The 12,091-nt window shown below is 38.0% G+C and overlaps 1 protein-coding gene and 1 long non-coding RNA gene across 4 annotated transcripts; one reads left to right on the forward strand and one right to left on the reverse strand.

Annotated features, from left to right (window-relative positions):
• Positions 1-7,007: 7,007 nt before the first annotated feature.
• On the forward strand, positions 7,008-8,263 carry LOC111810817. Its single transcript, XM_023697620.1, has 2 exons — positions 7,008-7,924; positions 8,030-8,263. Exon 1 carries the CDS (start codon positions 7,246-7,248, stop codon positions 7,888-7,890), a length of 645 nt encoding a protein of 214 aa, XP_023553388.1. The 5' UTR covers positions 7,008-7,245; the 3' UTR covers positions 7,891-7,924; positions 8,030-8,263.
• Positions 8,264-9,187: 924 nt separating this feature from the next.
• LOC111810834 lies at positions 9,188-11,356 on the reverse strand. 3 transcript variants are annotated; one of them, XR_002817447.1, is made up of 6 exons: positions 11,110-11,356; positions 10,923-11,018; positions 10,753-10,841; positions 10,567-10,665; positions 10,007-10,075; positions 9,188-9,321 (listed from the first exon to the last, which is right to left on the reverse strand). It is a non-coding gene; the product is annotated as an uncharacterized LOC111810834 (long non-coding RNA). The 3 variants fall into 3 exon arrangements; XR_002817446.1 differs by having other exon boundaries at positions 10,753-10,836; positions 11,110-11,353; XR_002817448.1 differs by lacking the exon at positions 9,188-9,321 and adding an exon at positions 9,692-9,732 and having other exon boundaries at positions 10,753-10,836; positions 11,110-11,355.
• Positions 11,357-12,091: the final 735 nt, after the last annotated feature.

Raw genomic sequence — 12,091 nt, forward strand, 5'->3', positions numbered from 1 at the left:
ACCAACCATAGGTGTGAGATTGAAGTTTCGAAAAGAATGATATTGTCCACTTTGAGATTTGGGCTTCCCCAAACAGTGTCATACCCATTAGACGATGTGAGACTTTCATCTAATAGTGACAAGCAATATTGTTGAATGAGTCACAAGGTCAACAAGTCGATCAAACCATTGGGATCGTCGATGAGGCCTTGTCCAATCAACTTTCTTCGGGAAGTTTTATCCATGACAACGAGGAGCACCATGGACAAAACGAACCAAACGAGATCGACTCTATTTCGAGATTCTAACTCTAAAATGACATCATTAACAAAATGGGTATGAAGATGATATTTGTTGCAGCTGGGATTTCAGTATACACCATATGTTGCCTTGAAGACAACAATTGTAAGGTGAAATCATGTGAAGCAGCTACCAAAGAATTCACAGCAAAAGCCAAATGGTTCAAACTCTGTCCTTTTCAAAACTTCAATTGTATTGTATTAAATGAATGAATGAAATTATTTATTTACTAAATTTATTAATTAATTATCAAACATTACTTCTAGCAATAATTAAAATTAATTAAGGTTTCTATTGTAATAATTATTTTATGTGTAACGCTCCTATTTTTCTATTAAAACAAGTTTGTCACGGTATGCCTGACATGTCTATTATGTGTAAGTGCAACAATAGTGCAAATGTCTCAAAACACTGCAAATGTCTCAATCTTGTTAGGATCGATCAGTTTTATTGATGACTTCACATATCTACAACGGAGGGAATGAAGAAAGGTACATTTTGGAAGCACTGGGGTATATATATAGTTTCCGTTTGCTAAATATTTACTAAATATCTATCATATATATTTCTACTGGACCTTTACGAAGACCTTTACGAAATATCTATCGCATGATCATTTACTGCATCTGAGACTTCATATCCCAACAATCTCCCGAAGACTAATCCTTACGAAATATCTATCGCATGATCATTTACTGCATCTGAGACTTCATATCCCAACAATCTCCTCTCACTGATCCAATCATCCAACCATCTTCTACTTGGAAACTCCAATCATCCAACCATCATCTTCTACTTGGAGACTGATCTAGTCAACTGATCCAACCATCAACCATCTCCTACTTGGAGACTGATCTAGTCAAATGATCCAACAATTTCCTGCTTGGAGACTGATCTAGTCAACTGATCCAACAATCTCCTACTTGGAGACTGATCTAGTCAACGATCCCAATGATCCAACAATCTCCTGCTTGGAGACTAATCTAGTCAACTGATCCAACAATCTCCTACTTGGAGACTGATCTAGTCAACTGATCCAACAATCTCCTACTTGGAGACTGATCTAGTCAACTGATCCAACAATCTCCTACTTGGAGACTGATCTAGTCAACTGATCCAACAATCTCCTACTTGGAGACTGATCTAGTCAACTGATCCAACAATCTCCTACTTGGAGACTGATCTAGTCAACTGATCCAACAATCTCCTACTTGGAGACTGATCTAGTCAACTGATCCAACAATCTCCTACTTGGAGACTGATCTAGTCAACTGATCCAACAATCTCCTACTTGGAGACTGATCTAGTCAACTGATCCAACAATCTCCTGCTTGGAGACTGATCTAGTCAACTGATCCAACAATCTCCTGCTTGGAGACTGATCTAGTCAACTGATCCAACAATCTCGTGCTTGGAGACTGATACTAATCTAGTCAACCAACAATCTCCTATTTGGAGACTCAACCAACAATCTCCTGCTTGGAGACGCTTGGAGACGCTTGGAGACGCTTGGAGACGCTTGGAGACGCTTGGAGACGCTTGGAGACGCTTGGAGACGCTTGGAGACGCTTGGAGACGCTTGGAGACGCTTGGAGACGCTTGGAGACGCTTGGAGACGCTTGGAGACGCTTGGAGACGCTTGGAGACGCTTGGAGACGCTTGGAGACGCTTGGAGACGCTTGGAGACGCTTGGAGACGCTTGGAGACGCTTGGAGACGCTTGGAGACGCTTGGAGACGCTTGGAGACGCTTGGAGACGCTTGGAGACGCTTGGAGACGCTTGGAGACGCTTGGAGACGCTTGGAGACGCTTGGAGACGCTTGGAGACGCTTGGAGACGCTTGGAGACGCTTGGAGACGCTTGGAGACGCTTGGAGACGCTTGGAGACGCTTGGAGACGCTTGGAGACGCTTGGAGACGCTTGGAGACGCTTGGAGACGCTTGGAGACGCTTGGAGACGCTTGGAGACGCTTGGAGACGCTTGGAGACGCTTGGAGACGCTTGGAGACTGATCCTGATCTAGTCAACCAACAATCTCCTGCTTGGAGACTGATCTAGTCAACCAACAATTTCCTGCTTGGAGACTGATCTAGTCAACCAACAATCTTCTACTTGGAGACTGATTGAGTCAACCAAGAATTTCATTCACCTATCACTTAGGCTATGCACAACCTCAATGTTCCAACATCAATACAAGCTGGATTCTTTGCACTCTCTATCTTCTCCAAACACATCACCATATTCCACTAACCTTCGAGTGAAATGATATTGTCTTATGTGTTTGTTTTTGAATGATAGATCGGGTTCCTCGCCAATTGCATGACACTCTAACTATTTACCGCAAGAATCTTCTTGTGATGCTTCTTGCCTAATTCTTCTAAATAGTCTGTCAAACATATCATAGTCTATCATCCATATCATTTCCTTTCCAACTTCAACTATTGCCACATACTCAACCTCAGCAGATGAAAGAGCAACGCATATCTGAAGCCTAAACATCCCATCATCCATGACTTGCTCCCACCTACTTGTATCCTCCAATTTTAGGGTCTCATCAAGGGGCTCTCGTTCCCCTTCATCAATTAGTAACAGATAGTGTAACGAAGGTGAATACCTATTTGATACTCTGATAGTTCTGGATGATCTTCTCAACACCTGCTCAGGTGTCATTTGCTCCACCTCTAGTTCCTCAGCAACAGTCTCAAGAGTTTCTTGAGTATCTGCTACAACATCACCCTGTGAATTATTCTACAGCTCAACCTCAACTTTCACTTACTTCGTTGTCTCAGAGTCTTTCTTCAATTCTCTGACAGTCTTTGTGAAGCTAACTCGTTTTTGTTTGCTCATAACGTAGTTCTCACAATGACTCATATCAAGAGATTTCAGACCTTCCAAAGCTTCTTTCGCAGCTAGCATCTTCATTTCTTTGACGCTCATATATCCAAGTATATTGTGTCATAGACTTGAATTGAAAGCACTCTTAGCAACAACAACCATGTTTATACATCGTGCAGTGGTGTATGAAGTTCCAGATTTTGTGCCTTGTGCTACCATCATAGCACCCTTCACAATCTTCTACAAACTCTTCCCAAACTCTGTTGCATAACCTGTGTTATCCAACTAACCAATAGAGATCAAGTTTTTCTTGAGACTAAGAATATATCTGACATCCTTAAATGTCCACTGATTTTCTGTCGAAGTTTTTATGCAGACATCCTCTTTTCCTTCAATCTCCAAATCTTTGTCGTCGGCAAGATACACCTTCTTGAAACTTTCAGACTTGAAATTTTGAAGCAACTCTTTGTTTGGAGATGAATGAAAAGATGCACATGAATCCAAAATACAGGATTCAATCTGACTGTCCATGCTGAGGATTAGAGCATCCCCAATGTCTTCTGCTGAATGTATAGAATCATCGTCATCCTTTGATTTGTGATTCTACTTCCTCTTTGTACAATCTGCCCGAAAGTGAGACCTTTTTCTCCACAACTCCAACATTTTATGTTTGATTTTTTTTGGAGATTTTCCCCGGTTCTTTGATTTTGGTCGCACATTGTTTGGGCCTTTTGATTTACTTCTTCCCCTTCGATCAACACTGAGATCATTGCCTGATGAATCTCCAACTTCCCGTTTGCGAATACTTTCACTGAGAACTACATCTCGAATTTCATCAAACTTCAGTTTATCAAATCCTCATGAACTACTGATTGAAGTTGGGAAATGCAACAACAAGCAATCATAGTGAATCTATCTTTTCATAAAAACATCATGGTCTTGAACTATACTTTTCAATCTGGAGCAAAATTGGATGTGTAATATTTCTCTACACACGAGTCATGCATGTGTACATGGACCCACCAAACGGTCTCGTATACATACCCCTAGTTCTAGTCTTCGACTAGCACATGTTCACACTGCCAGAACTACAAAAGAAAAATAACCCACATATGAGTCTCTATTAATCATAACATTAACTCCTCACTTTCTCAATCTAATAGATGTAGGACAACTTTTCTTATTCTTTTTTTTATTATTATTATTTTTCTAATTTTTAGTTTTTATCATATGTATTATTTTTTAATTACTTTTTTTTACCATTTTATTAATAATTTTTTTATAAAATTATCTCATTTAAAATAATTTACCAAGTATTTGTTACTTATTACTTAAAGTAAAATATGTAAAACCCCATGAAAGACAGAGAAAAAATTAGATAAGATTTGAAATGATGAATGGGAAATTGCATACCAAAATTGAGTTTGATTTTGAAAATGACCCAACAACTAACCTAAATCAACTCTTATTATTATCCAAAATCATTACTAAATTCATAGCTATAAGGTTTAAAGATGCATCAACTTTTCATCCTAATTGTTCACAACAAAATGGAAGCTTTAGGGTTTGAATCTCACCTTAGAGAAAAAGATGTCGAAACTAATTTTGTGTAAAATTCGCATTCAATTATAGTTTGTAAAGCGTCAATTTGAAGATCGTAGAAATTTTAGGATGGTTCACTAGTTGGGTTGAGAAAATCTTTTGGACCAATCTGAAAATTTGTGTTGATGACCCGAGCAATCCGAATAGAGCTTACAACCTTGGGTTGAAGTAAAGGGTTGTTCTTTAAAAAAAATTGAATCTCAGTTTTAGAACTAGACCTCGATGAGTAAGATCAAACGAACATCAACTCATAAAATTTAGTAACTTTGGCTTAGGCCAACAAGGTAAATGTGTTGGAACTCCTTGGAACTATGTTGGATGAATTGAGTGTTGTATGAATGACAATACCCTGTAGCCTATTTACATGTTATTTTATGATGTCATGATATGTTACATTATGACTATGTTATCTTGATGAATGTTATGTGATGCATGTATATCAAGTATGCTAGCCCATGTATGTATGATACCATATTCACAATTATACCTATGAGACATTGGTGAGTCAGGTATGAACGAAAGAAGTACCATTTACACATATGCATATCTCATAGGGAAATTATGACATGAAAAGAGTGGAACCTGTTTGTATAGACGCGTACATCATGATATGATACAGGTTCCTTTCTTTTCGTTACTTTCTGGCAGCGTGATCATGTGCTAGCTCGTAGTCAAGCCTAGGGCTACGTATACGAGCCCACCTAGTGAGTTCATACGCTTATGAGTGAACCGTGCCTAGAGAAGCAACATGCATTCAACCCTACTCAGAAAAGAATGAAGAATCAAAGAATAGTCACGAAAAGATAGATCACAATATGAACTATGATTGCATGTGATTGTATTTTCAAACCCTAATAGTTGAGCTACTTACTAAGTATTTTTAAATACTCATACCACGTGACAATAGTTAGATTTCTACATTTAAGTCATGGTTATAGGAAAATTACTAAAATGACCTTGAGGAATGTATGAGTAAAGAGAGCAAAAGAATACATGAAACTAATTAAACCATGGATCTAGTTGATGTTCAAAAGTAGGAAAGTTGAAATTAAGATTGAATTTATTATTTTAGATTTTTCAGCATTAGTATCGGCCCGAGATGTTGATTTCAACAAAGTTTGACTCAATCGGCTCACATGAGTATTAACTTGCACTTACAGCGAAGACAGCGAGAAGAGCTTTCAAAAGTTACAGAATTTCTGACCTAACCCTTATAGTAAGACGTTCATGAGTATATGTCAATGTTAGTAAATGGTAATGATGTCGTAAGAAAATGATTAGTTTGAGTATAAAGATAACATGAGGAGACTAGTATCCTACCCCGTGCTATTAAGTTAATATGAGAAGGTTAGTGTTCTATCTTACGTTCACTAAAAGAACATGAGATTATTTGCTCTACTCATAGTTTAAATTACACTATGCTATTGATGCTCATGGACCTATCTCGGCTTATTCAACTTTGAACTCTAGAAAGAGTATCAATCCCTTGGATTCATGCGAACTTTTTCATTACTTCACGCGTTGACACTCATCAATATACTCATAACTCACATTTATATGCATTTTATGATTAAAAATTTTATAACTCGAACAATTTGGTTGAATCTAAAAATGTCTCAATCAATTCAATCCACGAGATTTAGTAGAGATTTAGAACGTAGAGGTGGAGAGTGGGCATTGGCTTTTGAGTGATACCCAATGGATAATTATTTATTTATTTCTTTTTAATTCTTGATGTGACACCAATATAATAATTGTGCCAAGAACACCATATCATACACATAAATTTCCATGTCATGCCTGCACAATTTAATGTAATGCTTTTGCAAAATTTTGTCTTTATCAAATATATTCTTTTATTAATATTTATATTAAATTTTTAGTTTTTAAATATTTTATATAATAAAATGTCTATTTAACCAATTATATATATGTGTGTAAATTAAAATTAAATAATTAATAAAGATACTATACTAAATAATTTATAAATGTCTATTTAACCAATTATATATTTCTTCCATAATAATATTAGTATTTTAATTTTTTATTCTACTAGCTATATATATATATATATATATATATATATATATATATATATATACTTTTTTTATAGCTATCTCAAATATTTTTAGTTTGAAATAAATACGGATTTTTCTTTAATAGACCGTTATAATCATCTAAATCTATAAAAAAATAAAAATAATAATAAAAAATAAAAAAAAATAAAAAGAAGTTGGGCCAAAATGGGCCGAAACGTTAAGGCCCAAACCAAAACTCCCTCAACAAAAAGAAATACCGTTTCAACTGAATATAATAATATATAAAAAGTCAACAATTCGACCGTTGGAGTCTAAAGAAATATATCCGTTGGGAAACCACATTCATCACCACCCATCAGGCGTTATTCAACAAACAACCCTTTTAAGTAGAGAGTTCATTCCCGTTTCGCTTCTGCTTCCTTCACCGCTCCTACAAAATTCCGATCCCCATTTTCTGCCATTGCAACTCAAACCAGAAAGAAAAGACTTACCATGGCGACCGAAACGAGAGATTCCGGCGCCGCCCACGTAGTTGAAATCCCAGCAGAGAATCAGAACGTTATGATCTCTGTAATAGAACAACACCCATTGAGGCAAATCTCCGAAAGCTCCGGCCATTTATTGCTTTTAAAGCTCTGGCAACGAGAGGAGCATCTATTCGGCCTCCGAGTTGGGCGGCGAGAGACCAAAATGGAGTCTCTAAAGCAACAGATCTTCCAACTCTGCTGCTACTTCTTCCTGTTCCATGCCCTGTCTCTGACTCTCTTGTTCACTTCGTCGGACCCCAATGTGTGCCACAAATGGTGGGTTCCGGGAGTGGCAATGGGGGCGACGTCGGGCGTGTTCGTGATCGTGGTGCAGCTGAAATTGTGGCTGTATTGGAAGGCATCAGCGCAGCTGCAAAGGGAGAAGAGTGAGAACAGAGCACTTACAAGATGTGTTCAAGAGCTGAGGATGAAAGGGTCGTGTTTTAATTTGTCTAAAGAGCCTCAAATTGGGCATAGGATGAAGAGCTCTAGTGTGGAGATTAAATGGGGGCCTCTTACTTGGTTGTCTAGGAATTTCGTCACCATTGTTCTTCTGTGCTTTTCTGGCATTGTTTTTGGTGCTTCTAAGTTCATACTCTGTGGCCTTTGAAGTGCTTCCAAGTTCAACTTGCTGCAGCTGCCAGGTAGAAGCTCCTAATTACCATTGTTAATTGCATTTATAAGATTAAGGTTTTGATTTGTGATGAATTTTGTTGCTTAACCATGGATTTTGTGTTGTAATGATGCAGGTTGGTGAAGCAACAAGAATAGTGTTGTGTTTGAAGTGAACCAAACTGATGAGTGGTTGATTATAAGCAACACTGCTTGTGGTGCACGTTGTGTTGTAGAGGCATGATTAGGGGAAGTTGGCCATATTTAGTAACTTTTGTGGCTTAATGTCTATTCATAATTTTCTTTCTAGAAGGAGCTCCCGTTTGTAATTCTTCACATCATCAATAGAAAGATCTTAGATTTTGATGACATATAGATACTTTTGACTGGAGACCTGTGCTTGCTTATCTGTTATGGTATTGAAGAGACTAGTTCCTTTGGACCCTTTTCATGTCCTTTAGTTTTTAAGGTCGGTTTGGAATGGGTTTTGAACACTTGTTGGATGATGGAAGTCCCACATCGACTAATTTAGGGAATGATCATGGGTTTATAAGTGAGGAATACTAACTCCATAGGTTTTGAGGCCTTTTGGGGAAGTGCAAAGCAAAGCCATGAGAGCTTAGGCTCAAAGTGAACAATATCATACCATTGTGGAGAGTCATGTTCGTCTAACACACTTGACAAAAAAAAGACATTTCAAACCCACCCGGCGTTGCTAAACCAACTAGATTGTTTGTTGTTTCAAAGGAAAATTTGACCATCAATCATTTGCCGGAGAAGTCAGTTTGTTAGGATCAATAACGCACACACGATCTAGATGAACATAAAGAACAGGGGAGAAAATGTAAAGTGAAATATTGGCTAAAGTTATCAATAACGCACACACGATCTAGATGAACATAAAGAACCGGGGAGAGTTAAGATGAACATAAAGAACAGGTACTTAAGATGAACATAAAGAACAGGTACTTAAGATGAACATAAAGAACAGGTACGTACAACACGAGAGAATACATAGAGTAAATACATATTCAAAGCACTTATATATATACGATTTTAGTTTGCTACTATATATAGCTTTTAACACATATAAGCAGTTTCTATATATAAATATCTACTATATATATATCTCTACTGGTTTTTGCTCTAAATAGCCATCTATTAATCATGCACTTCCAGCACAAAGATCCTAAAAATACCTGCAACAAGAAAATGAAGATAAAACTGAAAGTAAACCCTCCTGTGCATCAAATTAAACAGATTAGTGGGAAACATCAATATGCACAGATACTTGCCTTCATCAGCCTGATACTTGTTCTTGTCATCCCCAGCCATAAGCAAGTAAATTATGCTTTGGATCCCACTCCATACTGTTCATCGCACCCCGACAAGGAATCTGGTGAACTGTTCGTCCCGTTTGGACATTCGACTGCAAGCAAAAGAAGAAACAAACCATCCATAAACCACGCCATTAATCCTCTTCACCCAAAGACAAGGAGGGAAGATTCTAGGCTTTCATAGATCAGACATAATAGGAAAGGAGAGGCACTAAAATCCTTACTATATGAATGAAACAAGTCCTCACTGGCAGAAGCAATGTATTCTCCTGTGTGGTTGAACTTAATTTGGTAGATATTTATATATATAGTAAGTGGTTATATCTAAACTGAAACCATATACATAGCCTATGTATATACTCCTTTCAAAATGTACTTTCTTCATTCTCGTGTACATACCTGAACTCATCAATACAAAACTTTTAGCCAATATTCTTCCTTGCATTTTCTCTCTCTTGCTCTTTGTGTTCATCTTAATCGAGTGCATGCGTTGTTGTGCGATCCTAACATTAGTGACATGAAAATATTAGTCGCTGTAATACACATTAATAACGAGGGCCCTAAAGGGCTCCCACGAACAGATGAAAGACAGCCTCTGATAAAATTGAACTTGTAATTTTTAAGGTAGGACCAACGTCAACATGTCAAAGCAGTCAGATTCTTTAATGTTCTATGGTGATTTGTTAAATTTCTTCACAGTTAACACAATCCTCCTCTAAAGTTTCCATAAATGGTCCAATGGTTGAGTTACCGTTGATTATTGTAGATAAGCATTACCTCATAATTGAACTTGCGCTTGTGAACTGGTTTAAACTTCCTAACATCCAGAATTCTAAGTTCATCATCCTGCAAAAATGTGAGAAAACAGTGAGGGCGCGATCCCACTTTGATTGGGGAGGAGAACGAAACATTCTTTATAAGGGTGTGGAAGCACGAAAGGGAAAGCCCAAAGAGGACAATATCAGCTAGCGGTGGGCTTGGACCATTACAAACGGTATCAGAGCCAGACACCGAGCATTGTGCTAGCGAGGAGGCTAAGCCTCGAAAGAGAGTGGACAAAAGGCGGTGTGTCAGCAAGGACGTTGGGCCCGAAGGGGGGGTGGATTGGGGAGTCCCACATCGATTGTAGAAAGGAACAAGCGTCAGTGAGGACATTGGGCCCTGAAGAGTGTGGATTGTGAGATCCCACATTGGCTGGGGAGGAGAACGAATATCTTTTATAAGAGTGTGAAAACCTCTCCTAGCAGACGCGTTTTAAAAACCATGAGTGGAAGCGCGAAAGGGAAATCCCAAGTAGATTTGGCTTTATAATGCACAAATTTCACCCAAGAACATACCCTATTCCCAACAGCTATGTGCGTGCCATCAGGTTTGTAGGTGATATTGATATTGATATTTTCCCCCACTGAGCTCATCTTGCTGTGAGCATTTCCCATCTATATGGAACAAAATGAAAAATGATGAACCATATTCTAAACTTCAATTGGATAAGTTATTCTAAAATCTCAGTTTCAAACACTTACTACGAGCATCTCATAGACGAACAGCCTTGTTTCCAGATGCAGTCGCTATAAGATCAGAATGTTTATGGTCCCAGCATAGCTGATCTACACTATCAGTGTGGCAATTTGAGAACAAGATTCCACAGGAGAAACAAAGAACTTATAAAACCCGGCGCAAAAAGAAAACATACATGTTCGTGATACTCAATATGCGAAACTCGAGCAGTTTGATCGACAGAACCAGAAGCAAGCTTCATGGCCGTGCAATTCCATGCCAGAGAATGTACCTTTCATAGTTACAAGAGAAGATTAATTTAAGATTGAAACGCAGAATGAAATCGCCATAGAAAGTATCTAATCAAGGGATAAGATAAAGACCTTCTTCTTGTGACCTTCATACTCTCTGCTGCGAAGATTCTTGAAAGCTGGCCCTGATTCCTCCATGTCCTCCTGGAATGGAACGATTTCAAATCCAGCGATCCAGACGGATTTTGGTTCCATGCGAAGACCCATTGCGTGGGGAATAATTAATTGTCATTGTGACATATTTTTAGGGTTTGTGTCACGAACCATGCCTAGGATACCGATTGGATCAAGATTCGGAATCTAGATTCGATATCGGATGGCCTCACATTCTTCTAGATTCGGCACTGATGGCCTCACATGCTCCTACGATCGCGTTACTTACTCCTCACTGCTAAGAATAAAGATTTGCTCAAAGCAAAGCACGCTTAACTGTGGAGTTTCGTTCCTTGTTGGTACAAACAGTGATTTTCAATTCTTTTAAGTTTTTCTTAGTCATTCTTTCTGCATGATCACTCTTATTCGGATTTGATCTCGGTTCATTCATGTATCCCTCGTCTACTTGGGTGTCACATGTCTACTAGCTTCTACCTTAGGTTGTTCTCGAACCACATCTTACTAGGAGAGGTACCACTCTCTATATCATTTTAGCTACATCCTCTTTTATAAAATATCATAGCATAGCGTGACTTAGTATAAAATAACATAGCATAAATATAACATAAATGTAAGATAGTACACGTCATCCAATCATAAAATACGACACGTGTAGGGTCACAAGGCACGTGTTGTTCATACAACAATCAAGTCATCCATGCACAGGAATCATGTTAAATCATGTTAATCTTCTCCGTATCGTTCCAATTTGGTGAACGGCCAGATTCAAGTTGTTTAGAGCATTCAAAGCATTGATCTGAATGGTGAACGACCCGATTCAATTCATGCATAAATTGTTAGAAATTGCGAAAATTTCAACGACTCACTTAAATCATCACATTGCCCACCGACTATTACAAAAAAGTATCCATACCATCATCCTATTATAAGAGGATATTTG

This window comes from Cucurbita pepo, chromosome LG14 (assembly GCF_002806865.2).
Source record: "Cucurbita pepo subsp. pepo cultivar mu-cu-16 chromosome LG14, ASM280686v2, whole genome shotgun sequence".
Classification (NCBI taxonomy): Eukaryota; Viridiplantae; Streptophyta; class Magnoliopsida; order Cucurbitales; family Cucurbitaceae; genus Cucurbita; species Cucurbita pepo.

Coding starts and splice junctions, on each gene's coding strand:
- LOC111810817 (XM_023697620.1), top strand. CDS start 7,246: ATGGCGACCGAAACGAGAGATTCCGGCGCCGCCCACGTAGTTGAAATC.